The sequence below is a fragment of the Lissotriton vulgaris genome, chromosome 11 (genome assembly GCF_964263255.1).
Source record: "Lissotriton vulgaris chromosome 11, aLisVul1.2, whole genome shotgun sequence".
In the NCBI taxonomy this organism is placed as follows: Eukaryota; Metazoa; Chordata; class Amphibia; order Caudata; family Salamandridae; genus Lissotriton; species Lissotriton vulgaris.
This window is the reverse complement of record NC_141699.1, coordinates 964117825-964144424: the sequence shown is the minus strand read 5'-3', so window position 1 is coordinate 964144424 and position 26600 is coordinate 964117825. Positions and strand designations below refer to the sequence as shown.

General features: G+C 40.0%; 1 protein-coding gene across 1 annotated transcript in view; it reads left to right on the top strand.

Moving 5' to 3' along the window:
- LOC147683764 (arylacetamide deacetylase-like) overlaps window positions 1-26600 on the top strand; it is a 136381-nt gene that overhangs the window by 44871 nt on the left and 64910 nt on the right. The window contains exon 3 of the mRNA XM_086944133.1: window positions 7556-7619. Within this exon, the coding sequence (XP_086800259.1) occupies window positions 7556-7619 (64 nt within the window). The remainder of the gene's footprint in view (window positions 1-7555; window positions 7620-26600) is intronic.

Here is a 26600-nt window from a genome sequence, read left to right as displayed (position 1 = left end):
GCCACTTGCAATGCCGGATGAACTGAAGGGTGTGCCTGGAATTTGACTCTGTGGAGTTACAGTACCACTACCTACTGAGTTGCTGGTTGAGCTGGATGTAGGTCCCTGCTGAGCTTTTGCAAATGCAAATATGGACACTGGAAGTTGTGTTGGTGTTACCTGTATTGGTGGTATCCGTGCCACATCCCTCACAGCAATTTGGGATGGGGTAATAATAATGATGGTCTCCATCTCCACTGGGGCCAGAGTGATCTTCATGATGACTGGCCTGTTATTATCCTCCTCTTCTACATTTCCTCCATAACTCTAAGGCTTTCTGGAACCTTCCTTTTCCTTAGCCTTGTTGTGAGGCATGCCCCACTCTCAGGCTGAGCTCATGGGTTCCAAGTGGTATCTAGATCATCAGAAGGAGGGATTGAAGAAGAAGTTGATGGACTAACCCTTCCTTTCCTTGCTGTGGATGTGGAAGACAATGGATCTTCTGAAAGAGTGGCTTGCTCTTCTTCATCTGAAGGAAGCTCGGTTTCCTGAATTGCCCCTACATTGGGATGAACAACTACTATTGTGGGCTGTCGTTGCGGCTGTTGTTGCCCACTTATCTGCTGAGTTTCCGCTGCATTGATTGGGTGCTACTTTGTAATACTGACATTTCAACATCACTGCTCGTTGGCGTTTACCCAAATAGACTGGCTACCTCTGCGACACTCATAGGCTTGGGCCTAGTTTGATGGGGTGGGCCCACTGATGTGGAGGTGGTGCTCCCAGCTTGGTCCCTGAACACCTCTGATGCAGGCATAATTTTCTGTTCCCAAAAAACATATTGGGCGGCACTCCAGTCTTGGTAAGTGGCAGTGCCACTTCCTTCTTCTGTGCCTTCTTCTCACTGGCAAATTACTTGGTACTGGAAGACCTACTACCTTTCTTTGGGGCCATCTTTTTCCAATGTCAGCACGTGCACAAGTTGCAGAGATGTCTGTGGTCACACGTCAAGTGACATCATGCACAGCAGGACTTATGTCTGGCAGTACAACGGGTGAGGATGAGGACACCTCCTCCTCAGTCTTTTTGTGCACATAAAAGCAAAAAAGCAAGTAGAACATCAGTGAAATGTTGCATTTGTTGTTGTGGTTCAAATACTACTAGTACAAACAAACAAATATAATATATAACTTAGTGTGTGGTGGTCACACTTATTAGTGTTATGTTATTACATTTTATTAACTCAGTTGAAGTTAACATAACAGTGTAGCCATTTGTGAGACTTTGACAACAAGGGCTTTCATGGTATACTCTGTACACTCAGGAAGGATAGGAAGAAGAAGAACAAAAACAAAAATACAAATGTAATGGAAGTGGAACCTGTTTGGCATTCATTTGCGCATCATGTCATTCAGTGAGTTGCAGCTGACAAAGGGGTGGAAGCAGTAAACCAAGAGGAACAAAGGAATAACAACCGATATGGCAAAAGTAGCACACTACTAAACTACCACCACAATATAACCACCGGCCACATGGTCAGTCACTGTCCCAACAAGCAGGAGGCCTGGAAAACAAATGAAATCAAGCAGGCCAGACAAAGGAGCCATGCTAAACAACACAGCTTTAATGCAAAAACAAAAATCCACAGGGCTAATAAAGGTTGGAAAGTTACTCAACAACCATACCAGGCATACACATCCAACAAAGGCATTTATTTAAAACACATCAAAAAATTGAAATACCCCCCAAAAATATACATTTTGCAATTTAATACAATGCCATCCATGCCATAAATAATGTTTAAATTCAACAGACACCACAGAGACAGTTGTTTCATGCACTCATGAGTAGATCTGGGCCTACTGGATGAAAGGCCTATTGGCAGATTAGGCCACAAGCTTGCAGGCCTTTTGGCAAAAGCACACTGGCTGACTCCACAAAATTGCCACCAGCCACATGGCCAGGCCCACAACAACAAGAAGCCTAAGCCAAGAGGAACAAATGAAAGACATGCAGGCCTATATGGAAAAAGCAGCACACTACTAAACTACCACCACAAAATGGCCACCAGTCACGTCGTCACTCACATTCACAACAAGCAGGAGGCCTGGTAAGCAATGAACTCAAGCAGGCCTATTTGGCCACACAAATGAGGCATGATAAACAACACAGCTTTAATGCACAAATGCAAAAACGAAAATCCACAGGGCTAAACATGGTTTGCAAGTTACACAACAACCACACCACACACCCACAGCCAACAAAGGCATTTATTAAACACACACCAAAAAAGTGAAATACCCCCAAAAATACACATTTTGCAATTAAATCCAATGCCCTCCATGCCCTAAAAGATGTTTAAATTCAACAGCCACCACAGAAACAGTTGTTTCATGCACCCATGACTAGCTGTGGGCCTACTGGCTGAAAGGCCTATTGGCAGACTAGGCCACAAGCTTGCAGCAACAGGAAAGGGAAGACAGACAATGCAGGCCTATTACAAAAGCACAATGCCTGGATTTGATGGCCACCAGCCACATGGCCAGGCCCACAACAACAAGAAAGGGAAGACAGACAATGCAGGCCTATGGCAAAAGCACACTGCTTGGCTTAAAAATGTCCGCGGCCACATGGCCAGGCCCACAACAAGAAGCCTAAGCCAAAAGGAACAAAGGAAACACATGCAAGCCTATATGGCAAAAGCAGCACACTTCTAAACTACCACCACACAATGGCCACCAGCCAAATGGCCACTCACAGTCACAACAAACAATGAACTGAAACAGGTCTATAATGGCCAGGCAAAAGAGGCATGCTAAATAACACATCTTTAATGCAATAAAATGCACACAAAAAAATCCACAGGGCTAAACAAGGTGTGCAAGTTATACAAGAACCACACCACATGCACACACACACACACACACACACAACAAAGGCATGTATTTAACACACACCAAAAAAGTGAAATACCGAAAAAAAGGCACATTTTGCAATTCAATCCAATGTCATCCATGCCCTAAATGATGTTTAAATGTTGTTTAATGCATCCATGCATCCATGACTAGCTCTGGGACTACTGGCTACCCACAATAAATGTTTTAAAAAATGATGAAAAGTACAAAAATTGTAGTTGCAGCAATTGCAATTCCTCAATCAAAGAAACAACACCAACCTACTTGTAAAATCTCAAATGCAAAAGTCCTCAAATCCAAAAGTCCTCAAATCCAATGATATATGATGCAGCAGACACAAAGAGTGATCCTTCCACCTTCAAATCCAAAATTAAAAGTGAACAGGACATGAACAAAGCACTGAGAGGAGCCTGCTGGACAGGAACAGGATGTTGGAGACTCTGGGGCACTTCCTCCCTCTCCAAAAAAAAGTAAAAAAAGAAAAAGGACTCCTTGCACAAAAAAGTACAGCCCCGCGGGATCGCCTGGCAGGCTACCAAAATCTTGTTGCGCACGCAAATGGATAGGAAAACTGGTCGGCGAATGCATGGATCCTGGTAAGTCGCTACCGTGCACGCAAAAACACATTTTGAAAGCACGAACAAGGGAAAAACTCTGCTACGCCGCGGATCGCTGAGTTTTCAGTAGCTCCACGTTCTACGTGGAAGCGGAGTGGCCAAAAATCCGAAAAAACATCCGTGAGCGGAGTGGATTTTACCGCCCAGGCTTAGTTCTATTCAGAAACAATCTTTAGAAATTCTCCTAAAAATGCAGTTGAAGTACATTTATGATTTTTAATTGAAACCAAACACCATTGAAATTCTCAAGTTATGGTTATCATCGCACTCCATAATTCGCACCGCAGTCATAAACACTATCACTCACACATCAAGTGCAATGCCATGACCCCACAGGATTATATACACCAAGATCTAACATTGCCTAAAAGCAAAATATAATTAGATCCTAAAATATGAGATTAATGTGAGGTAGATTTTATTCTATAAACCTATGTATACATCTCTCACATTAAGGGTTAGTGCATTAGAATTGCTATTGTTACGTGAGTTATGGTGTGCATAGTTTTTGTGCAACCTATAGATTGTGGTCCTAACCATAACTTGTGAAAATCTGTGCTTTTGTTTGGTTTTAATTATAAACCATAACAACACATTAACTGTTTTTAGGTAAAAAATATATACATATAGTTTCGAGTTTTAAGGGGAGAGCAGATGCTTTTAATGGAATAGTCTACAAGCCACTGACGCACTAAAACTGCTCACCTCAAATGTCTGTTTGGACAGGGAGTGGGCTGTACCCAGCCCCACGTACACTTCATAGGGCTTTGCCACCTACTTACACAAAGGTACCTGACACCAGGCCTGCTGTGACGTTTTTGACCCCCAATTATTTTGGAGACTTCACAAAGGAAGAATGCTTCTGAAACATATGTGGGGTGTGGTGGGGCAGGGAGCCTCCCCAAACAAAGGCTGGCACCAGGTATAAATATTGGACCAAAAAATAAAAAAGGAAACCCTGGGACCAGAGAATTGAAAGAATGCTAATGGGATGTTCCTTTTAAAGGACGGTTTCACTTACCAACCCGAAGGTGGCATGCTTCATGATCGGGTAACCTCGTCACATCATAAGCCTAGTCATAGTGCGGGCTACTACCCCCTCTATGAGAGGGAGGAGTTCTGGGATTTTTTTTGTCTGTTAAATGTATACTAAATACCTTCGGTGAATTTGGGGTGGTAAGGGACAGAAAACAAAAATAAATGGAGTTAAAACTACTTCAGGGGTACGCAATTAGTTTTTTTTGGGTGTACCAATACCAGGATTTAAATCAGGCTATAACAGGAAGGAATTAGCCATGTCATAGGGTGCAATATAGTTCATAGATTGACATGTTTCAGCCTAATACACCCATAGGAGGTGTGTCAGCCTTCTGCAAGACCTTTTGAGTGTTACTTGAGTAACCAAAATGTGGAACCAAAAGAAAATTGTTAAATACAGAACCAGTGGTTGGAGTGGTACACCACTTGCTCAGGGATCTAATGGTTGAAATTGCCTGAAACAACATGTTTGAAATATCAAACATACTTTATGTGTGGAAAAACATAGCATTCATTCCAAATGTTTCTAGTTCGTAGAAAGATCCTGGAACCTATGATAAATAGCATAACTAGCTGACATGCAGCTCCCCTTGCTCAAAAGCAATCTGCTTTGCTTCATTGAAGCAAGAGCAGGATTTCCTGCTCTCGTTTCAATGAAGCAAAGCAGGAGTTTGTTAAGACAGGGCAGGATCCGTGCTCAGGCCCTGCCATAGCAAACAGCAATGTCCTGGGTGTGGGCACCCTCGAACATTGCAGGAGCCGGCCATGGGGGGTGGCGGTCGCCAGGGCCATCAAGGGCTCCAGGAGGGGATGCAGCCCCCCCTTCCTCAAGGAGGTGGTGGGCCCCGGGGATTGGGGGTCCATAACGGACCCCCCAACTTCAATATTTAGTGCCCCGGGGAGGTGGTGGTCCCTGGGGCATGAGGGGGCGCTCAACCCCCCAGATATTTTTTTTTAAAAACAGAGCCCGTGTAAGTGGCGGTCCCTGGGGCTTGGGGGGGCCCCCCACCCTAATTAAAGAAAAAGTACCGGGAAGGTAGCTGTTCCTAGGGCTTGGGGAACCACGAGGCTGCCCTACACTTTTTGTACAATGCCCTCGGGAGGTGGCAGTCCCCGGGCTGCGGGGGGCCCCGCAGCCCGCTACATAATTAGTCATGCCCCAGGACCTGGGCCACTGGCAACTTAAATACAACGAAGCGCGGAAGCCCGCGCTTAATTTTTTAAAGATTTTCTCAGCCGAATTTGTGACCACAGCACAAATTCGTCCGATTCGTTTTTTAAAAAAAATATGCTTATTTGGGCCCTGGGGGTCCTTGTTGGACCCCTGAGCAGGCCTAGGGGGTCAGGGTGTTTGAAACCTGCCGCCAATTCATTTTTTATCTTTATTTCAACCTTTTTCTTGTGACTCTGTTACTGAGTCAAAAGATGGCTGCCAACAGTTCCTCGTTTGGAGTGTTGGCAGTCAATCAGAGTGAAGCTTGTGCCCAGGAGGGTACGCAAACCCTCCTCGGTGCTCAGATATCGATATTTTTCTATTTTGAACTTCTCGGGAAATACTGAATGGATTTACACCATTTATAAAAAAGGGTGCACTCTAAACCAAGACCTACCTTTTTGCAAAATTTGGTGTAATTCCAATCAGCAGGTCGGGCTGTGGGATGTAATAAAGTTCCTATTGAAAATAACATGGAGAAAACGTGCGTTGGGACCCCCATTTTTTCTTGGCCCCCGCTTGACGAATCACCCTGAAACCCTCAATACACAAACTGAATGGTCCAACCCTATTTCTTGGAAAATGTCATGACGATCAAACAGCGCCAATGATATTGGCAAACCAAAAAAACACTGTTGCTATGGAAACTAGGGGGCCAATTATGATCGCGGATAATCCGCATCCTACGGGCCGGCAGAAGCCACCGCCGGCCCGGAGGATGCGGATTAACCGCTGCAGACTGGAAAAAGACCCCCCCGCCAGATTAGGATGGCTGGGGGATATTTTTTCCGTCCGCAGCTTTTCCGCCACGTTTGCCTTCCGACTGCGGCGGAAAAGCTCTAACATGGCTGGCGGTGTCTATCAGACACCGCCAGGCATATTAGGATGGCGGCGGTCCCATTTCCGCCGTGGAAAGGCATACCGTCTTTTCTTTGGGGGCCCGTTGCGGGCCCCCAGTGGTGAAGGGGGCGTGGGAGGTACACATGGGGGTACCTATGGTACCCCCCTGCCTTTGCGTGCACGAAGCGGCAGGCACCACGCGGTGTGTGCCGCTTCGTGCATGCAAAGGTCAACATGCACTTTTTAACCTTGCGGCGGGTGCTGCTTGAAGCAGCATCTGCTGCAATGTTAAATGTAGGTGATGTGACTGTCAGGGTGTCGGTCACATCCTAATTTCCATGGAGGGACCGCCGCTGCCCATGCGGACGGTCCCTCCCTCCGCCATCCTAATTACCCCCTAGGTTTGAACTATAACTTCCGGTAAGTAGCATATTTCTTTATTTTTCTCTAATGGCACGATGTCCGTCCTGACGCGTTTTGCCTGGAGACAGCGTTTGTTAATGTAACTTTTTCGTTAGATTTTTTCTTTTTTAAAGGCACAGTACAATAGAGATAAACAAAAGCATATACATTCGCATAATACTTTCCCACTCATGTAATCTGTTCACCTTATACATTTAATGTTTCAATATCATTTCAGTATTTTTATGTTTCTTTCAAGACATGCATTTTATACTTTTTTTCACACATTTTTATATATGTAAAACCAAGCCCTTTCAGTATCATCTAACGAACCCTGGCAAAATCTATTCAAACATTTACTTATGCATTGCCCCAAATAATTGCTTAACAGTGAACTGTACTTAGATATATTAGTATTTGTGCAAAGGTGTGGTGCATTTATCCCCCAATCACCAGTGGCTGCATCTTCTTACATTTGTGCACTGTAGTTTCACTGTTAATCAGTATATTAATGTGCATTTTACTAGTGGTTTCTTTTTACTTAATTGCAGATTCATACGACTTTCTAACAAGATTGATCGCACACAGATTAAATGCAATTGTTGTGTCAGTTGAGTAAGTCCTTTACTGTTCCTATATTCTTATATGTGCAATATGTGTACTTATATTTTGTTTACATATTTTTAATATATACAAACTACCTCTTTAACCAAACGAGTCCTGTATTTTGATCACCCTTAGTTCGTAGTCACTAACCATCAAGGTTAGTAGCTGAAATGGAAAATATTTATCAGGTGTGTAGCCTATTCTGAGTCATTCTGTGCTTTTTGCTGAATTTATTAATAATAACATCATTTTAAACAAAATCTGTTTATGTCATGTCAATGGAAAAAAACGAGTGGAACAAAGTTTACGTCATGGTACTATTTAACACAATGTTTTCTTTTGAAAGAGGTATCCACATTAGTTTTATTTCCTTGAGCATCATTGTGGTCCACTCTTATATTATGATGTGAATTAGAGAATCTATACAAGTTAACCACATTTTTAGTTCTGGCTTAACATAGCAGTTTTCTGCATGATATATTCTTATCAGTTATTTCAACAATACAAAGAGTGTACTTTGGCTTTGTCCAGAAAAATATTTCACTTTCAGATGATACAGTTGGCTATTTGATGTATTATTATGCCTCTTACAGAATTAATATATTGCAAGGCATTAGAAAGTATTTTACATTTTAAAAGTACACTGAATCATTAAAAATGTAAAACTTTATGTCATAGGTCTATGGAATACAGACATCAAAATATTGTGTTTTAATTCTCCTCTACAACTTGCTGTTTTTAATGATTTATCCAGAACTCAAATGCAAATCAGATGTATTGACTGCCAATTCCTGTCATTCAGTCAATAACTTCAAAATCTTTATTCAGTACATTACAGCACCACAAAATCTATCAGCACAAAGATTATGTATATATATATTTCCAGGATCTCCGTTCCTGGCCGGAGCTCGCCCTGCAGGACCGGCGGCCCCCAGCAAAGCGGAGCTGTCTCTCACAATATATATATATATATATATATATATATATATATATATATATATATACATATATATATTACCTACTGGTGGTCGCCAGGAGGTAGTTATAGTTAGGATTGGCTACCATAGGAAATGGGGATCTGCCTGTAATTTTCCTTAAAATGGTCTCGCTGCGCTCCGCTCCTTTCCTGGAAGTTTCGGGGGGATTCGTGAAGTGGGAGCTGAGAAAAAAGGGGGGTCCCAAAACGTGTTTTCCCCATGTTAATTTCCTTAGGACGGTCTGACAAGTCTACAGCCCGAACCGCTGAACGGAATTACGCCAAACTTGGCAAAATTGTAGGGACTGGTACGCAGATGTGCCTTTTCTATATTTGGTGAAAATCACTCCAGTGGTTTTTACGAAAATTAACTTCAAAAACACATATATATCTATAGTCATATTTAATATATGATGCATTATGTCGCAAGTACTTACAGATACGTCAGTATTTCCGACGTATCTGTAAGCGCAAAAGTGATGATTTGCTGGAGTGTGTCACAAAAGTGACACAACTCCAGCAATGCATCCTTTCACATGGCAAGTCCCATGTGAAAGGGCCTGCATTAGTCTTACGCCTGCTGTGAGACAGGCGCAAGATTTTGACACAACGGCGTCCTAAAAGTGACGCAGTGAAATCTCATATATTTCACTGAGTCACCTCTACGACCCTTTTGTTGCGTCAATACGCCCCTTTTGCATACATTACACCTGACGTAGGTATAATGTGGCGCAGGGGTTTACAAAGTGACGCATCTACCTAGATGCGTCACTTTGTAAATATGACTGAACAAGGTGCATTTTTTACAGCACAGTTGCGTCACAAAAAGTGATGCACAGGTGGCGTAAAAGTGACGCATGGCCTCATAAATGAGGCCTCAGTCTTCTACTCATGCGTCATATTTAATTTAACGCATTATGTTGCAAGTACTTACAGATACGTCAGTATTTCTGACGTATCTGTAAGCGCAAAAGTGATGCATTGCTGGGGTGTGTCACAAAAGTGACACAACTCCAGCAATGCATCCTTTCACATGGGGCCAGGCCCATGTTTAAGGACCTGCGTCAGTGTTACACCTGCTGGGAGGCAGGTGCAAAAATGAGGCCTTCAGTATTCTACTCTTATTTTTTCTTTCACTTTCTCTGTTTCTTCACTGCCTTACTTACCTGGTCTCACACTTACTTGTCTTTATCCAGTCTGTATCTCCACACTTTCCAAAACATCACTGCTATTTTCTTACCCTTCCACACCCCCGTTCCTTTACTAGATTTTCTTCGCATATCCACATTCCCCATGTTCACTCTCCTTCTCCTCACTCTCCTTCCCCACACTAACCTTCTTTCAGTCCCCCTACTTCACTTCCCTTCTCCTCTTGTCCCTTTCTGTGCTTTCTTACTCATTTTCCTCTCCTTTATCAATGCACTCCACTTCACTTACTCTTTTTCATTTTTTTAAGAACACAGCTCTTTGATGAGAATTGGAGTTAGTTCTGAAAAGAACTTTTTTTTCTTCTTTTTTCCTTTTTTAGAACAGGAACAAAAACAGGGAATGGGAAACTGCTCAACAGGAGCAAAAACACAAAAAAACAAATTTAGGGCTGGGAACGGCAGCGATGGTTCTCCAATGCTCGAACCATGAGCAGAACACTTTGTTCCCCATAGCAAAGTAGCTGATCACAGAATGCCTTTATTAAAAGCAGGCTGAATGTTTGGAATCAGCTCTTGTGATCACCCCCTCACTGATGTTGTTGGTCCTCCAGTTGAAGTAGAGGCCCCATCACTGGGAGCCTCTTGTGCCAGAGCCCTGACACTCTCCCGGGCATAGTTCTGGGGGTGTCTCCTTTCGATGTGGCGAATCATAGTTGAATTACCAAAACTGTACTTCTTTCGGGGGTCTCCACAGGAAAGTACAGTTTGGCAGATTTTGCATTCAACTTTTGGTGCATTTACTTTTTTATGCCCCTCAGGTATAGAATTTTTTTTCCAGATAAAATGTTCTTTCACCTTCGGCTGAGGAGGCTCTTCATCGATGAATTCATCTAACTCCTCACTGCTGTTGGATGGTCTGGCAGCCATTCTCTCCACAAATTCGTAGCACAGAAAAAAAGAGGTCTTGCTCTCACCAAAGTGAAAGAAGAAGTGAAAGAAAAGGGTGGGGTTTTCATTAGTTGTAAAAAAAACTGTTAGCAACCAATGAAAACAGTTATTTTAAGGTCACATGACTTGAGGCGCTTACGCTGCGTGCACCGAAGCGCTTCCGGGGGCACTTACGCAGCGCGAACGTAGGCGCTTCCGGGGGCGCTTAGGTGGCGCAAACGTAGGCGCTTCCGGGGGCGCTTACGCGGCGCACAAGAGTGACGTTTTGTTAGCTTTACGGAAATGTAAATTCATTTTCATTTCGTAAATTAAAAATATTGCTTTTATAAGTATGGTACTAAATGTCTTGCGTTATTATTTACTTTTCATACATATTTTTTTAAACGAACGCAGAAATAGCGCTGTCCGTGCGCTCTCGGGAGAGCTTACCGGTGCGCGCACCCAGAGCGCACCGGCAAAAAATGTAAAAAAAAAATATATACATTTAACAAATGTTTTTTTAATAAAAAAAATATATATAATTTATTGTTGTAAAAACAGCTAACAAAAAAAAATAATCATAGGTTACAAAGTCAAGATACAAATGAATTAGCTTTTAAAAAAACTATGAAATTCACTGATAAAACCATAGGTTTCACAAACGTTATAGTTAGGAATTAGCTTTTAAAAAACCTTTGAAATTCACTAAAAAAAACATAGGTTTCACAATCGTTATAGTTAGGAATTAGCTTTTAAAAAACCTTTGAAATAAACTGAAAAACCATAGGTTTCACACCAATTATAGTTAGCTGAACAGTTTACTCATACAAAACCATTGAAATTCCCACGTTATAGTTAGTTGGACTCACCATAACTCGCGCACCCGCAATCCACTGCTGATGATGTCACATATTACATCATTCATGACATGGTCAGTGACATCACTGATGACATGACTATATATATATATATATATCACTCCAACCCGCCTACACTTCTTCCTGTGCTCGAACAGACAGCGTGGACATGGTCTTTTAGTGCATTATTTTATTTCGCCAATGCCGTCATTGCGCGTTTAGGGAGATCCCTCCCTTGATCACATGACAACTCTTTGGCTTTTTACATCGCTTTTAAAGTGCAAGTGCAGTGCAGCAATCACATGAACATAGAGGAAATACTACAAGTAAGTACATTTCTTTCTGGGTTCAATCCATCATATATAAATAAATTATACACAAGCCCAAATGTCATCATGATTCCCCAAAGTTATATAACAGGGAAACTTTGCATGAAATGTCATTTCATATCAAAATAGAAGCATAAATGCTTATAAAGCCTTAAGTATCCTACTATGCTAAAGGATTATGTATAGTGAGACTTATTCAAGTGCTAAACCTAATTAGTGTAATATATATCAAAGTGAATGAATAATAAACTTTAAAAAACTTTATCAAAGTTTTTACTGTTCTCAGTAAGGTGACTTTCCTATGTGCAGAGCTGTTATGAATTTTTAAAGTGCAAATTTAGCTACAGGACACAATAAATACATTTCATATCTTAGGCTGATCCATCAAAAAATCACTATTAATAACTAGAAGTATATAATTTCATACTTTCTACTTAATGATTCCTAAAATCAAGCCTTAATATAATAAATATATAAATATTATCGTCCTAAAATATATTCTACAAATTTAAAACTTCATACCAGATGGACATTGTAAATGTTCAGAATTTCATTAATAGCATTACCCACAAGCAGATCATTCCAGAATCAATGGAGGGTTATTTACAGATACAAATTCATATAGATACACATTGCATACTCCAACCTAGTTCAGTTAACCTACATCTTTTTATAGAAAGGTATACAGGTCCTCACTGGTATTTAGCCCATTAGGATGCTTGGAGTCAAATCGCAAGATATATGTTGTTTCTAGCCTTCTCAACTTGGACTCCCTGTCACCCCCTCTTCTCTGTGGTGGTATAGCATCAATTACAAAGTATTTCAGATGTTTTGGATCGCTATTGTGGCTGAGTTTGAAACGCTGTGCAACTGGATAACTTTCATCGTTGTTGCAAATAGCGCGAATGTGCTGCAAAATCCTCTTATGTGCTGACAATTTAGTGCTTCCTATGTACTTTAAATTACAGCCACAGGTAAGCATGTAAACCTCAAAATCAGATTTGCACGTAAGGTATTGTTTGATTTTGCTGATTGCAGTATCAAAAGCTGTTATATAACTGGTAGTATTTATACCGTATTGGCATGCCTTACAAACAGAGCATTTGTCAAACCCTTTTCTAGCCATTAGCCAAGAGCTCTTCGTCCTTGTATCAATAATGCTTCTGACCAGTGATGCACCCATACTATTAGTTTTCCTAAAGGCGATTGATGGATTATTGGGCAAAAGCCCCCCTATCACTGGATCACTCTTGATGATCGGCCAATTCTTCCTGACTATCTCCCTAATCTGTTTCTCCTGACAGGAAAAGCCCAGGATAAGCCTTATTGGTTCTTCCTGCCCTACTCTGCTGCTCTGTTTGTCCTTATATTTCAACAGATCCTGTCTGCACAACGATTTAGATTTAGTAATCGCTGTCTCAATAACATCTGAGCTATATCCTCTGCTCAAGAACCTGTCCTTACATTCTTTTTGTTTGTCATTACAATCACCCTCCCTGCTACAGAACCGTCTAATGCGGAGCATTTCACCGTATGGAATGCTCCTAATGAAATGGGACCGATGTGCGCTGGAGGCGTGTAACAATGTATTACCAGCTGATGGTTTTCAATATAAAGTAGTGGTCAATTCGTTATCCCACACTTGGACTCGAACTTCTAAAAATGTGACCATTTCCCTACTTATCTCTGCTGTGAATTGTAGGTTAACTGTGTTGTCATCCAATTTTGCAATAATATCTACAGCACTGTCAATCTTCCCATCCCACACTATAAACAAGTCATCAATATAGCGTAGCCATGTTACCACACTCTTATTGTATATCTGCTCATGTTGTTGCCTGAGGACCAGCTCCTCCCACCACCCCATAAATAAACAGACGTAACTGGGGGAGAAGCTGGCCCCCGTGGCAACTCCCTGAATCTGCTGAAACATCTTCCCATCAAACAAGAAAAAATTATTCTCCAAGCAGAATAATAACATTTTGAGCAACATCTTTGAATGCTGAGAAAAAATGATGAGGCTTTTCAACAAAAAGTACTCGATTGCTCTCATACCATCTTTGTTTCTAATGCATGTATACAGACTGAATACATCAAGTATTAACAATAAATAAGTTGGCTTTCATTTTATACCCTGTATCTTTCTCAGGAAGTCGCTTGTATCTTGCACAAAAGATTTAAGACTTCTAACCAAGTCCTGCAAGAAGAAATCTATATATCTTGAAAGGTTTTCCAATAGGCCATCGCACCCAGCAATAATTGGACGTCCCAGTGGTTTGTCCCTATCTTTGTGAATTTTAGGTATAAAATAGATGACCGGGACAATAGGATATTCCTTCTTTAAATATTTGAATTCTTCCATATTGAGGAGCCCAATACTTTTACAGGCCACCAATTGCGTGAACAAGGCCTCCTGTGTGTCCTTGAATTTTGTCAATGAAACCTTTCTGTAGCACTCGATGTTATTCAGTTGACTATACGCCTCTTCCATGTAATCTTTTAGAGGCCACAACACCAAATTTCCTCCTTTATCAGAGTTCCTTATTATAATTTGGTCATTGTCCTTCAATTTCTTGACAAGCTGCCAATATTTCCTCTCTTGGTTAAAGATTTTCCTTTTCATATTTGCGGTAACAATACTGAGTTTTTTGACTTGTGCTATTATCTGTTGATTAAAAACATCTATTGAATCCCGTACCATAATGGGTACAAATTTAGATTTTTGTTTAAAAGGCGTTAGAGGCTTGACATTAGTCCCTGAAATCTGGGATGGCTGCATATTCTCCTCCCCTAAGTCCGATGTTCCTTGGGATGGACTGGGCAGTTCCCTCACAACTCCCTCCAGCCTTTCCAATCCTTTCAGATCATATAATAGTTCATAATTGGTTCCACATAGGCCCTGTAAAGCGGGGTTCTGTATTGTGGTTGCCTCAGCAATATCTTTCTGGGCACCCCGTTGTTGGTGAAACTTCTTCAATTTTAATTTCCTTATGAATCTATATATGTCTGCTCGAGTTTGGGTATAACTAAAGTTGGGCTCAGGACAATACGACAAACCTAATGACAGGTATATATGTATATATTACCTATTGGCGGTCGCCAGTAGGTAGATATAGTTAGGACCTATTATTCATAGTAAATCCGCAACATTCTATTTCTAATAAATTTGGCACCGATTGACGAATCTGTGAAATTTTCAAAACATTTCACCAGCTTTGGTCCCCTCCTATCCTGAAAGTTTCACGGTGATTCGTCAAGAGGAGGCGAGAAAAAAGGGGGGTCCCAAAACATGTTTTCCCCTGCAATTTCCCATAGGACCTTTAGCAGCAGCTACAGCCTGAACTGCTGAACGGAATTACACCAAATTTGGCAAAGAGGTAGTCCTTAGTTCAGTCTTGTGCCTTTTGCTTAAATGGTGTAAATCCGTTCAGTAGTTCCTGAGAAAATGACAGTTGAAAGCATTTATATTTATGGGCACGGTAGATCCACGTACGGATCCGCGTACCCTAAGCGAAGTCTACGCGCACCCTGCCGTGCATGAGCTGTATTGTAATTGGCTTTCAACACTCAAAATCAGGCCCCAAAAGCAAACTCTGCATGCCTTCATTGCCGCCACGGAAAGGCATTGGAAAATGCCCATACTAATATGGCTGGCGGTGTATGATAGACACCGCCACCATAGAGAACCTTTTTCTGCCCGGTCGAAAGCGACCGGCCCGGAAAAGGGTTAGACGGTCTTTCCGTCCACCGTGAACCCCCCAGCCATAATAATATGGTGGCCATCCTAATGGGGGCCAAAGTGTCTATTTTCACAAACTAAAAATATTCCTAAAAAACTGCCGGTATGACTTAAACGCATTCTTTCAACGGTTTACAGGAGATGCACCAGTGCTGGATCCAGGATCCACCACTGAGTAAGAAAAAGTGACGATAGCACTACTTACCTGCTAAAGGAATTTCCTGCCATAGGATAACATTGGTGATTCTATGTGAAAAAATGTCTGTGTCAACTTTTAAAATAGAATAATATTCCTTAAAAATCACTACTGTAACTAAAACGCTTTTACTCAACCGTTTACAGGAGATGTCCAAGGACTGAATCTAGGATCCAGTCAGTCCTGTGGCTAGAAAAGTAATCCATAAAGTAACTAATTACATTTAACTAGAAATTCACATTGAGGTCAATGTTGGACTGTGTTTGAAATTGTGTTGCCCATTGCAACAACTGTAACTACTGTACTTAAAAGTCTATTGCCTATTTGCAAAGTATTTAAACTAAAGTAATTCATTCTGAGAAAGTATATTTTGTAATGAAATGTATAATGTAAATATAATGTAATTTACAAAAATAAAACATCTAAAAATAAATAGTTTAAAAAAATGTAGAAAATCAGTATAAAAAAAATATAACAATACATTTAAAAAGTGTCATTTACAAAACCTTTGAAATTCACTGTAAAACCATAGGTTTCAGGTCTGATATAGTTAGGAATTAGCATTTAAAAAACCTTTGAAATTCACTGAAAAAACCATAGGTTTCAGGCCTGATATAGTTAGGAATTAGCATTTAAAAAACCTTAGCAATTCACAGAAAAAAACATAGGTTTTAGGGGTGTTGTAGTTAGCTGGACATATCACTCGTACAAAACCATTCAAATTCCTCCAATATAGTTAGTTGTACTCACTATATCTTGCGCGCCAGCAATCCACTGCTGATGATGTCACATATTACATAATTCATGACATGGTCAGTGACATCTCAAATGACATCACTGATGACATCACTGAAGACATCATCCACGTGACAATCAGATACACCTCATCATACACTAGTATAACCTTTCATCACTCACTGTAAAATACAGAGCACCATTTTTGAATCCTTTGACACACCAATGCAAGTTTCTAAAAACCCACTCAGTGATTCCTATATCTATACACACATCTAATCACTTACCTATAGATTCACTCATACATGCAGTCAATGATCAATAGAACACTATCAAATATACTTATACACCTATATCAACATTACACACAGCACACATCCTATTCACAATGGAACATACTTACATTTACTTAGCTATACACTTATACAAACACCACTTCATCTATTCATATAGATAGTAACTTATACTTAGTGTGTTATAAAATCACTATTACAAGTATACAGTTATCAATACAGTCACTCATACAATCACAGAGTCTTATATATACTTATTTATAAACAACTGACACATACACTGCCTTTTATTTTTCTAGTTTGTTGGACATGTACCATTGAGAGAGATATTTGCTCATCACCTCACGCATGAAGATATTCACTCACCCAAACAAATGTTATAACAAGTAATGTTAACTTCATATACCTACTGAATCAACTATTCAAACATCTTTGGGCAGTCACACACCCCCCACCGAACCACACACACATTCCCTCTCCCGTACAAATACTCAGTTAACTAATCAATAACTAATATAGACTTTCAATTAGCTAGGAACCAACTGAAAAAGCAGTTTACACAACAACTGACAAAGTGATACAGATGTTCACACAGTTTAGTCACTATCTAATATATTTAGTGAGACACTTGAAATTAGTCAAGTAAACAGTCAATCACACTGCTACTAAACCCTCCATCCAGATATTTATATTTATACATCCGCTCATTCTTCAATGCAAATTACTATATATATAATACATATTTAAATAACGAACCAAACCACATTCACTGGATGATGTCATCGGTGATGTCATTTGAGGTGTCTTCAGTGATGTCACTGACCATGTCATGAATGATGTAATATGTGACATCATCAGCAGTGGATTGCTGGCGCGTGAGTTATAGTGAGTTCAACTAACTATAACGGGGGAATTTAAATGGTTTTGTATGACTAAAATGTACAGCTAACTATAACTGGTGTAAAACCTATGGTTTTTACAGTGAATTTCTAAGGTTTTTTAAATGCATATTCCTAACTATAACATATGTCAAACCTATGTTTTTTTCAGTGAATTTCAAAGGTTTTTTGAATGCTAATTTCTAACTATAACGTGTGTCAAACCCGTGTTTTTTTCACTGAATTTCAAAGGTTTTGTAAATACTAATTCCTAACTATAACGTGTTTTAAACCTATTTTTATTCAGTAAATTTGCAAGGTTTTTTAATTCTAATTTCTAACTATGCCGTGCGCGATACGAAAGTATGGAGCATATTTTATAAAAAATTATATTAAAAATGTAAATATATTCAGGTGTTTTCTTAGATAATAATGAAATAATAATATTAATAATATATTTATTTTTTTAGACGTGTGCGCCCGGGTGCGCGCACCTCACAATGTTTTTTTTTTTTTTAAAAGGGGTTTTTTTGCAAGTCGGGGTTCTTTTGGGACCCCTTGAGAAGCTCTAGGGGGTCAGGGAGTGTCTACTTTGCCTCCTTTTCACATTTTTAAACTTGTATGTAAATCGGGTAAAACGCAATTTTGAAGTGAGGTGCGTGACCGGGTGCGCGCACCTCGCGATTTGCTCGCACCTCGCGATTTTTTTTAAAAAAAGGGGATTTTTTTGCCCGTCGGGGTTCTTTTGGGACCCCCTGAGAAGGTCTAGGGGGTCAGGGTGTCTCTAGCTTGCCTCCTTTTCACGTTTTGTAACTTTTATGAAAATCGGGCAAAACGCCATTTTGAAGCGACATGCGCGCCCGGGTGCGCGCACCACGTGCACGCACCCGAGTGTGCACGTCAAGTCATGTGACTCGAAAACAACAATTTTCTTTGGTTCATAGTAGTTTCTGTCCTAGAATCTTCAAAAACCCCACCCACTTCCCTTACTATCTGTTTCACTCTCGTGAGAGAAGGAGCTTTTCCAGTTTCCATTGAATTTTCAAAAATGGCAGAAAGACAGCATTCATCTTCTGATTCTGAGGAAGAATATCGCCTACCTCCAAGAAAAGGGAAGGAATCATTCATTTGGAAATTTTTTACTCTACCAGAAGGGCTCAAAAAAGTGAATGCACACATGTACTATATGTGGCACTGATATCTCAAGGGGAAACCCTTCAAAAAAACACTCCTTCTCAATACACACGATGATAAGGCATGTTAGACAAGTGCACCCTGTGCAATTTGCACAGGCATCAACAAGAGCCCTGGCCACACAAATGCCACCAGCTGTGGCCAGCACATCATCGGCACAACCACCTGCATCTCCATCCACAGCAGAAATGGACTTAAGACCATTCTTATGAAAAGTGCACACGGGATGCAACAAGTGCTTTGAAATTATTGTGTATGGGGAGCAGAGCCTCACTCTGATCGAGCGGAGAATTAATGAACACCAATGCTCCCAGAGAAGATGATTTTATTCAAAGTTTGGATTTATTTTGTTCCTGTTGAACAGTTTTGCAGTTGAAGATTCCTGTTATCGTTTGAAGAAAAACAAAAAAATATAAAACTTTCAAAAAAGAAAAAAATATATATAAAATAACAAAACAAAAAAAAGTTATTTTCAGCACTAACTCACTTCTCTAAAAAGAGCTGTATTTCTAACACAATGTGTCATTATTTGTTTGAATGAATGTATAGTGAATAAATGAATGACTGAAATGACTGACTGTAGGGGATGAAGAGACTGAGGGAATGAGTGAAGAATGGAGAGTATGGTGAGTAAGGAAAGGTGAGTCAAAGAGTGACTAAAAATAAAGGACTAAGGGTATGGAAGTGAGTTAAGGGGAGTTAAAAAGTAAAGGAAGGGCACTAAGAAAAAGAGAGTAAGGGACGGGTAGTGAAAGAAGGAGAGCGGGGGCGGAGACAGGGAAGGAGTGTAAGGGACGGAGAGAGGGAAATAGAGTAGGGTAAGGGGAGTGAAGGTATGAAAAGTGGAGTAATGGTGAGGGAAAGGGTATGAGGATGATAAAAGGGAGGTAAATGAAAGTGAGAAGTGGGGAGTGAGGGAGACAAAAATTGAGTGAGCGAATGGAGGGACTTTGGAAAGCGTAGTGAGGGAATGTGACAAAGGATTTAAATAAGTGAAGGAGAGTGATGGAGGGTGAGGAAAAGAGAGCAGAAAAGACAACAGGGGTGACATAGAGACAGGAGGAAAGGTAGTAGGGGAAGGGGAATGACAGTGAATAAAGGGCAGTGACAGTTACAGAAAGGGTATGAGGGTGAGAGAAGGAGAGCAAGTGAGTAAGAGGGAGTGAGGAGGTTAGACTCAGTGACACAGACGAAGAGAGGGAGAGTTAAATGGAGTGAAGGGGAGTGGGGGACTAAACTAATGGGATTTAGTAAAAATGAGTGAGGAAAATGAAGTAAGGAAAGAGAAATGACAGGGAAAAGATTTAACATGGTAGCACTGTGTAACACACACCAGCAGCCATATCATTACAGGCCTCTGCAAATGCACATGAAAGGGAACCGACTGATGGTACAGGCAGATGTAGAGAGATGATGCAGATAAAAAATAAAATAAAACAGGCAGAGACTAAGCTGTTACAGGCAGAGGATAGATGATACAGGGCTGCAAGCAGAGGAACACATGGAGCAGTCACAAAAAAAATGGTGTAGAGAGATGGTGAAATGGTATAAGCACATACATAAATAGTGCAAGCAGACACAGACATGTTACACACAGAGGATAAAATGAAACAACACAGAAGAAATGCTGGAAACAGTGAGAGAATCTTTTCATATAAACTTAAACTGCACAAAAATAGATCCCCTTTACAAATTAGCAACTCACCTTTATAAATGGTTTTGAAGATTCAAAACACTTGCAATCACACTCCAGAATCTTTGATTTGAGCACCAAACACTAAAAAAACAAAAAAGCACTAATGTCATTACCATGTTACATGCTACATACGAATACCTAATACTACATGTTCTAAAACCTTACTCAGGTCAAAAATTCATCATTTACAAATTTTACAGATCCAGGGTGTGCTGTTGAAATGAAAAAAAGGAATGAGCCAGTTTTCTGCATTGTTATGTTGTGGTGATATACATTGGGTATATTCTGTGTCTTAAAATAATTTAAAATCAAGCTTGACTCACAGTGTGATCTTAGACACATGTACAGGATTTTACATGTAATGTACCATGTCTGTGTCTGCTTGCCCTATCTGTATCTGTGCTAAGCAAGACATAACATTCCTTTTTCATTTCAACAGCACACCCTGGATCTTTATTGCGCAGCATAGAGCCTATTTGGGAACTAAGAGGCCTGACAGGCATGCTGCCTATGATTCTCTAGCAGTACATATCCTAAAGCCTAACTGACTTCAAGAGTACATGTATTCCCATATTTTTTAAAAACATCAACTAATCAAATTATTCACCCAGATTCATTTAAAATCAAGCTTCACTCACAGTGTGATCTTAGACACATGACACTATTGATTGCAAATCAGTAAAATAATTACTATCTACTCTTAAAACATTTTCCATAGCATTTTTACAGTATACTAAAAATGGTTGCAAAACTACAAGGTGACAATTTGACAATTCGAACTGTTGTAAGGAAGAAAAAGAGGGAAAGAGTAAAGAGAACAAATAAATGAAAAGGAATAACTGAGATGAAGTGAGGAAGTCAGGAAAGAGAGTTAAAGGAAAGAAAGTGAGGAAAGAGAATATGGAAATAGTACTGAGAGTGAATGAAAAGCAGTAACAGTGAGGGATTAGACATCAGGATGAGGGAAGAGGAGTGAGGAAAAAAAACATAATAAGAGAAAGTAAAAAGTAGTAAGTGAGACAAAATCATTTATAGAAACAGAGAGGAAAGAAAAGGAAGAGGAGTGGAAAGAAAAGAAAACAGTGAGAGAAAAATAAGGATAGTGACAGACTGTGAGGGAGTGAAACAGTAATAGAGACTAAGGCAACATAAAAGGAGAAATACAGTGAAAAAGAGTTAGAGGCTCACCTTTAAAAATGCTTTTGAAGATTTAGAACAGTGGCAGTCACAAACCAGAATGTTCTTATGCAGAATCTCTGAATAATGCTTCTGTCACTGCAGCCTCAGAATAATGGCACAGATTACTTCTCATTTCAGACCCACATTCATGTACATAACCAATCACATTTCTTCCCACACAAATTCAAAATCAAACATTTCAATTGGTTCTACCTTTCAATATTTTCAAAGTCACATACAGTTCAACCATCCCCCTCTGCCCTCTCTGCCTGTTACCATGGTAACACCTCATACTGTACCTGGCTGAAGACACAGGTCAGAGGTTCATATCTCAATGTTGCAAAAAAAAACAGCAAGGCTGTTTGACCTTCAAATACACCTGCTTATCCACTGCTTTGTTAGTTATGATGATTTTTCTCAACCAATAGCATTTTTCCTTTAAAAAAACATTAGCATGCACCCTAGTTTTCAATATTGAATTGTAAGAAACAACCAATCATTTCTATTTTTTCAATTGCACTGAACCTCATCCACATTTTTTCTAAACTCTCAGCTTCTAACTGCCATTTCACTTCCAGAGCCCATCTGAGTACTACTGGATCTGCCTTCAAAATGCTAAAAGTTTAGGTTATATGACATAGCTATAGTTTCGGGAGTAAAAGATATGCAGCAAATAGATGCTTTCTCAACCTTGACTTACCAAATGTGGGTATTATGTGGATTGGCCAGAGAGGATTAAAATGTCACCAATTGATGCCATTGGTAAAATCCTTTTTACATCTGCCACACCCTGACCTCATTATTGTGCACTGTGGTGGAAATGACCTGGGCACTTTGACTGGGGTAGGTCTGGAAATGCTTTTAAAGGACACCTTTGGGCAATTTATGTCACTTTTTCCACAAACTGCCTTGGTATGTTCACATATATGCCAAAGACAAAAATGGAAATGGTCCAACCAATAATGTCCACAGATTGAGAAAGCAAGGAAACATGTGAATAAGTCTGTTTCTGCTTTCCTCAGAGATTATGGAATGGGTTCTATATACCACAACAACTTGCGTTACAACATGCAAGGCATTTATAGAAGAGACGGTGTACATTTCACAGATGACGGGAACAGAGTCTTTCTTTTGAATTTAAGACTCTGCATCGGTACTTACTTGTAGGTATCAAAAACACTTTATAAACACAACGGCTCTTTTTAGAGCCAACCAACATCTAAACTCTCAAACATGTTATTTAACTATATTTTTTTGTTTTTGTTTGTTGACGTGCTCGCACCTCGCGGTATTGTTTCTGAATTTTTTTTTTTTTTTTGCACGTTGGGGTCCTTCAGGGACCCCCTGAGAAATCTGAGGGGGTCAGGGAATCTCTACCTTGCCCCCTTTCCACAATCTCCACTAAAGTTTTTCACACTCTTGTAAATCGAGGTGCGCAACCGGGTGTGCGCACCTCGCAACTTTTTAGAAAAAAATATTGTTTTTTTTGGCCTTAAGGGTCTTTAATGGATCGCCTGAGAAAACCTAGGGGGTCAGGGAGTCTCTACCTTGCCCCCTTTCCACGATCTCCACTATAGTTTCTCACACTCTGGTACATCAAGGTGCGCGACCGGTTGCGCGCACCTCGCAACTTTTCAGGAAAAAAAATGTTTTTTTGGGCCTTAGGGGTCCTTAATGGACCCCCTGAGAAAACCTAGGGGGTCAGGGAGTCTCTACCTTGCCCCCTTTCCACGATCTCCACTATAGTTTCTCACACTCTTGTACATCGAGGTGCGCGACCGGGTGCGCGCACCTCGCGATTTTGTAAAAAAAATATATATATATATTTATTTTGTCCTTGGGGGTCCTTAATGGACACCCTGAGAAAACCTATGGGGGCATGGAGTCTCCACCCTGCCCCCTTTCCACATTCTACGCCTTTGTTCTCTACAATATGTTGACTCGCTCTGACAAAACGGCGGTCAACCCTTCCTGATTTCCTCTGAATCGAATGTTGACAGACGTCAAACAGCAAATCAAAATTCCGCTCGCACACAGGGGTGCGCCCACGGGTGCGCGCACCAGTGCGCGCTGATAGATATATAATTGATTTCAACTTTAATTTTCTCAGCAACTACTGGAGTGATTTTCACCATTTAAAGAAAAGCGAATCTGCGAACCAGACTCTACATTCTTGCCAAATTTCTTATAATTCCATTCAGCCGTTCGGGCTGTAGCGTGTCTAATCGTCCTATGGAAAATAACATTGGGAAAACACGTTTTGGGACCCCCCTTTTATCTTAGCCCCCACTTGACGAATCCCCCACAAACTTTCAGGGAAGGAGCGGAGCGGAGCAGGCCATCTTCTTTGAGAAATTCGCAAAAAATTCATCCACCGGCACCAAAGTTACTCCAAATAGAATGCTGCAGATTTCCTTTGGAAACCAGGTCCTAACTATAACTACTTACTGGCGACCGGCAGTAGGTAATATATATATATATATATATATATATATATATATATATATATATATATATATATATACATATTCTGCTAATTATAAGATCTGACGGAAGCTTAACAATTTTAAATAAGGAGGGCACTAGATACCAGGATTGTATTCTTTGCTCAGAAGAGCTCTATATATATTGTAGTGCCATCCAATAATAACAATCTTTTCCACTCCTTCTCTCCCTATATGGCACTCGTGCGTACTTTGCATCATTGTTCAACACCCTTTTTTGCACTTTCTTTCAAGTTTTGCACTTTTCTGCACTTTTTGGCACTATTTTGCACTTTTAGACAGTGTCTTTGCACATTTCTGGAGATTTTGCAAAAAATGTACAATTTACTAAAATGAAATAAGAAAGTAAATAGTATAAATAGAAAGATTTTTGTCTAATATGTGCCACAACATATATCTATGAACTAAATTTCAACAGAGATTACAGGAATGTATTCTTTGAAGTGTATTGTTAGAATAATATTTTGAGAGTTGCTTAATAAGCAAAAATACATATCTCCTTTTGGTAGTTTTGATAGTGAGGTAAAATAACACAGGTACTTTTCTCAAGATGTCCATTAAGGCTTAAGGTACTTTACCCCAAAAAAATATACAAATACAAAAACGAAAATGATTATGGAAATGCTCAATTTACACAATGAAATTTGAAAAATTGTAAATTAACAGTATTTTTAGGTTTTTGCATCTTTACAAAATCTATGACAAAGGGTACTCTACCAGACAATTAATTATCATATGGTTTAATGCTTTGATTTTAATTGGGTGATGGTGCCAAAAGGAGGCCCGTTGTACTCCTCACAGAGCACTTTGGATTGAAAGGAAAAAATAAAAAAATATAGGCAGCCAGGCCGGATATGTGCCGTACCCTTTCTTAAAGCCAAGAAGTTAAACAGAGTGAATTCTAAGGAAAGAGGCTTGGGATCTCATTTCACACTCACACATGCACACACACTCGGACAGGCACACACTAACGCAGTGATCCCTTTAGCAGACTGAGGTTTCATGACTTAAAAGAGAACATTTTCCAGTGATTAGTTAACATTTTATTTATTTTTCATTTACACTGCACATACTTTATTAATATACAATTACTTTAAAGTTAAAAAAGAACAAAATACTTCACATAATATGTGGTTCTTTTTAGCCACACCTTTGATCACTCCACTGCTTCACTGACCGTGTCCAATGGCACTCATGATTATATCACCCACATTTTTTATGAACCTCAATTGCTTCATCTAAATGAAGACAGTTTAGGAACATGTCAAATAAACAATGTCACAATTCCAGGCCATATTAATTTGCAAGTACTTGCAGAGGCATTTGGACTACCTGGGAATGCCGCCACACACTGCTGGAGGTGTGTGCACCACAGTGTGAAGACCTCTGCACTAGTAAATGGCACAATAAATCCTGGCGTCCACAGGTAAAACTTAACTTTCCATGCCATCGTTTAAAGTTTTTGCACCATATAATAAGGCTGTATATCCTTATAGAATATTTTTCTTCTCTTTGCAAGGTAAATGTAGCACATTATGTTAAAATTAATTTACGAGCATATAAAATTCCAAATCCCCCTATACTTAACCTAAAACATCAATTTCTTAAATGCAACAATTGACTAAAGGTTACTTGCTATAACCTGAACATCACAGTGACCAGCCTATTTTCCCAGAATTTATTTTGTATTTCCCCTTCCTTCCTAACCAGTGCTTGTTCTCCGTAAATATTAACTCTATCTCAATAGGAAGATTCTAAGTGGTAACTCCAGGGCATCACAAGATCTGCGTTCTGGAATGGGGTAGGAATTATGTGGGTCCTACACCACATGTAGGGTGTGATATAAAGTCTGATGAATGGAGAGTACCATCCATATGCCAACGTGGAAAAGGATGTTACTTACACCATCCTGAAGGTATACTATCCTTCCAATGTAGATATGACATCCCATCCTGTATTATCTCGGAGCATTGGAAAAATCTGCTGTCAGTGCGGTTTCCTTCAATATACAAAAGGTTTTGTGGCTGGATGTTGTTGGTTTTGATCGCAGTCCATCAACCTTTTAACATGTTTCAGCTTTTCTGAAACAAACTCCAGAGCTGGAGTTTGTTTCTGAAAAACTAAAAAACTAATGATGCCCACTGACAGGAAATGTGGGGGTCATTACTGGTTTTTACTATGACTCAATGGCAGGCTTTTCCTGTATGTGATAGGTAAAAAAAAAGACATTACACCATCTACACAAATAAGGGTGGGTAGGGTAAGATCCTTCTTCCATAGGCCACTACTCCTTTTGGGGCATCTGAACAAGTTTTCAGTTGAGCACCAGTGATGCAAAA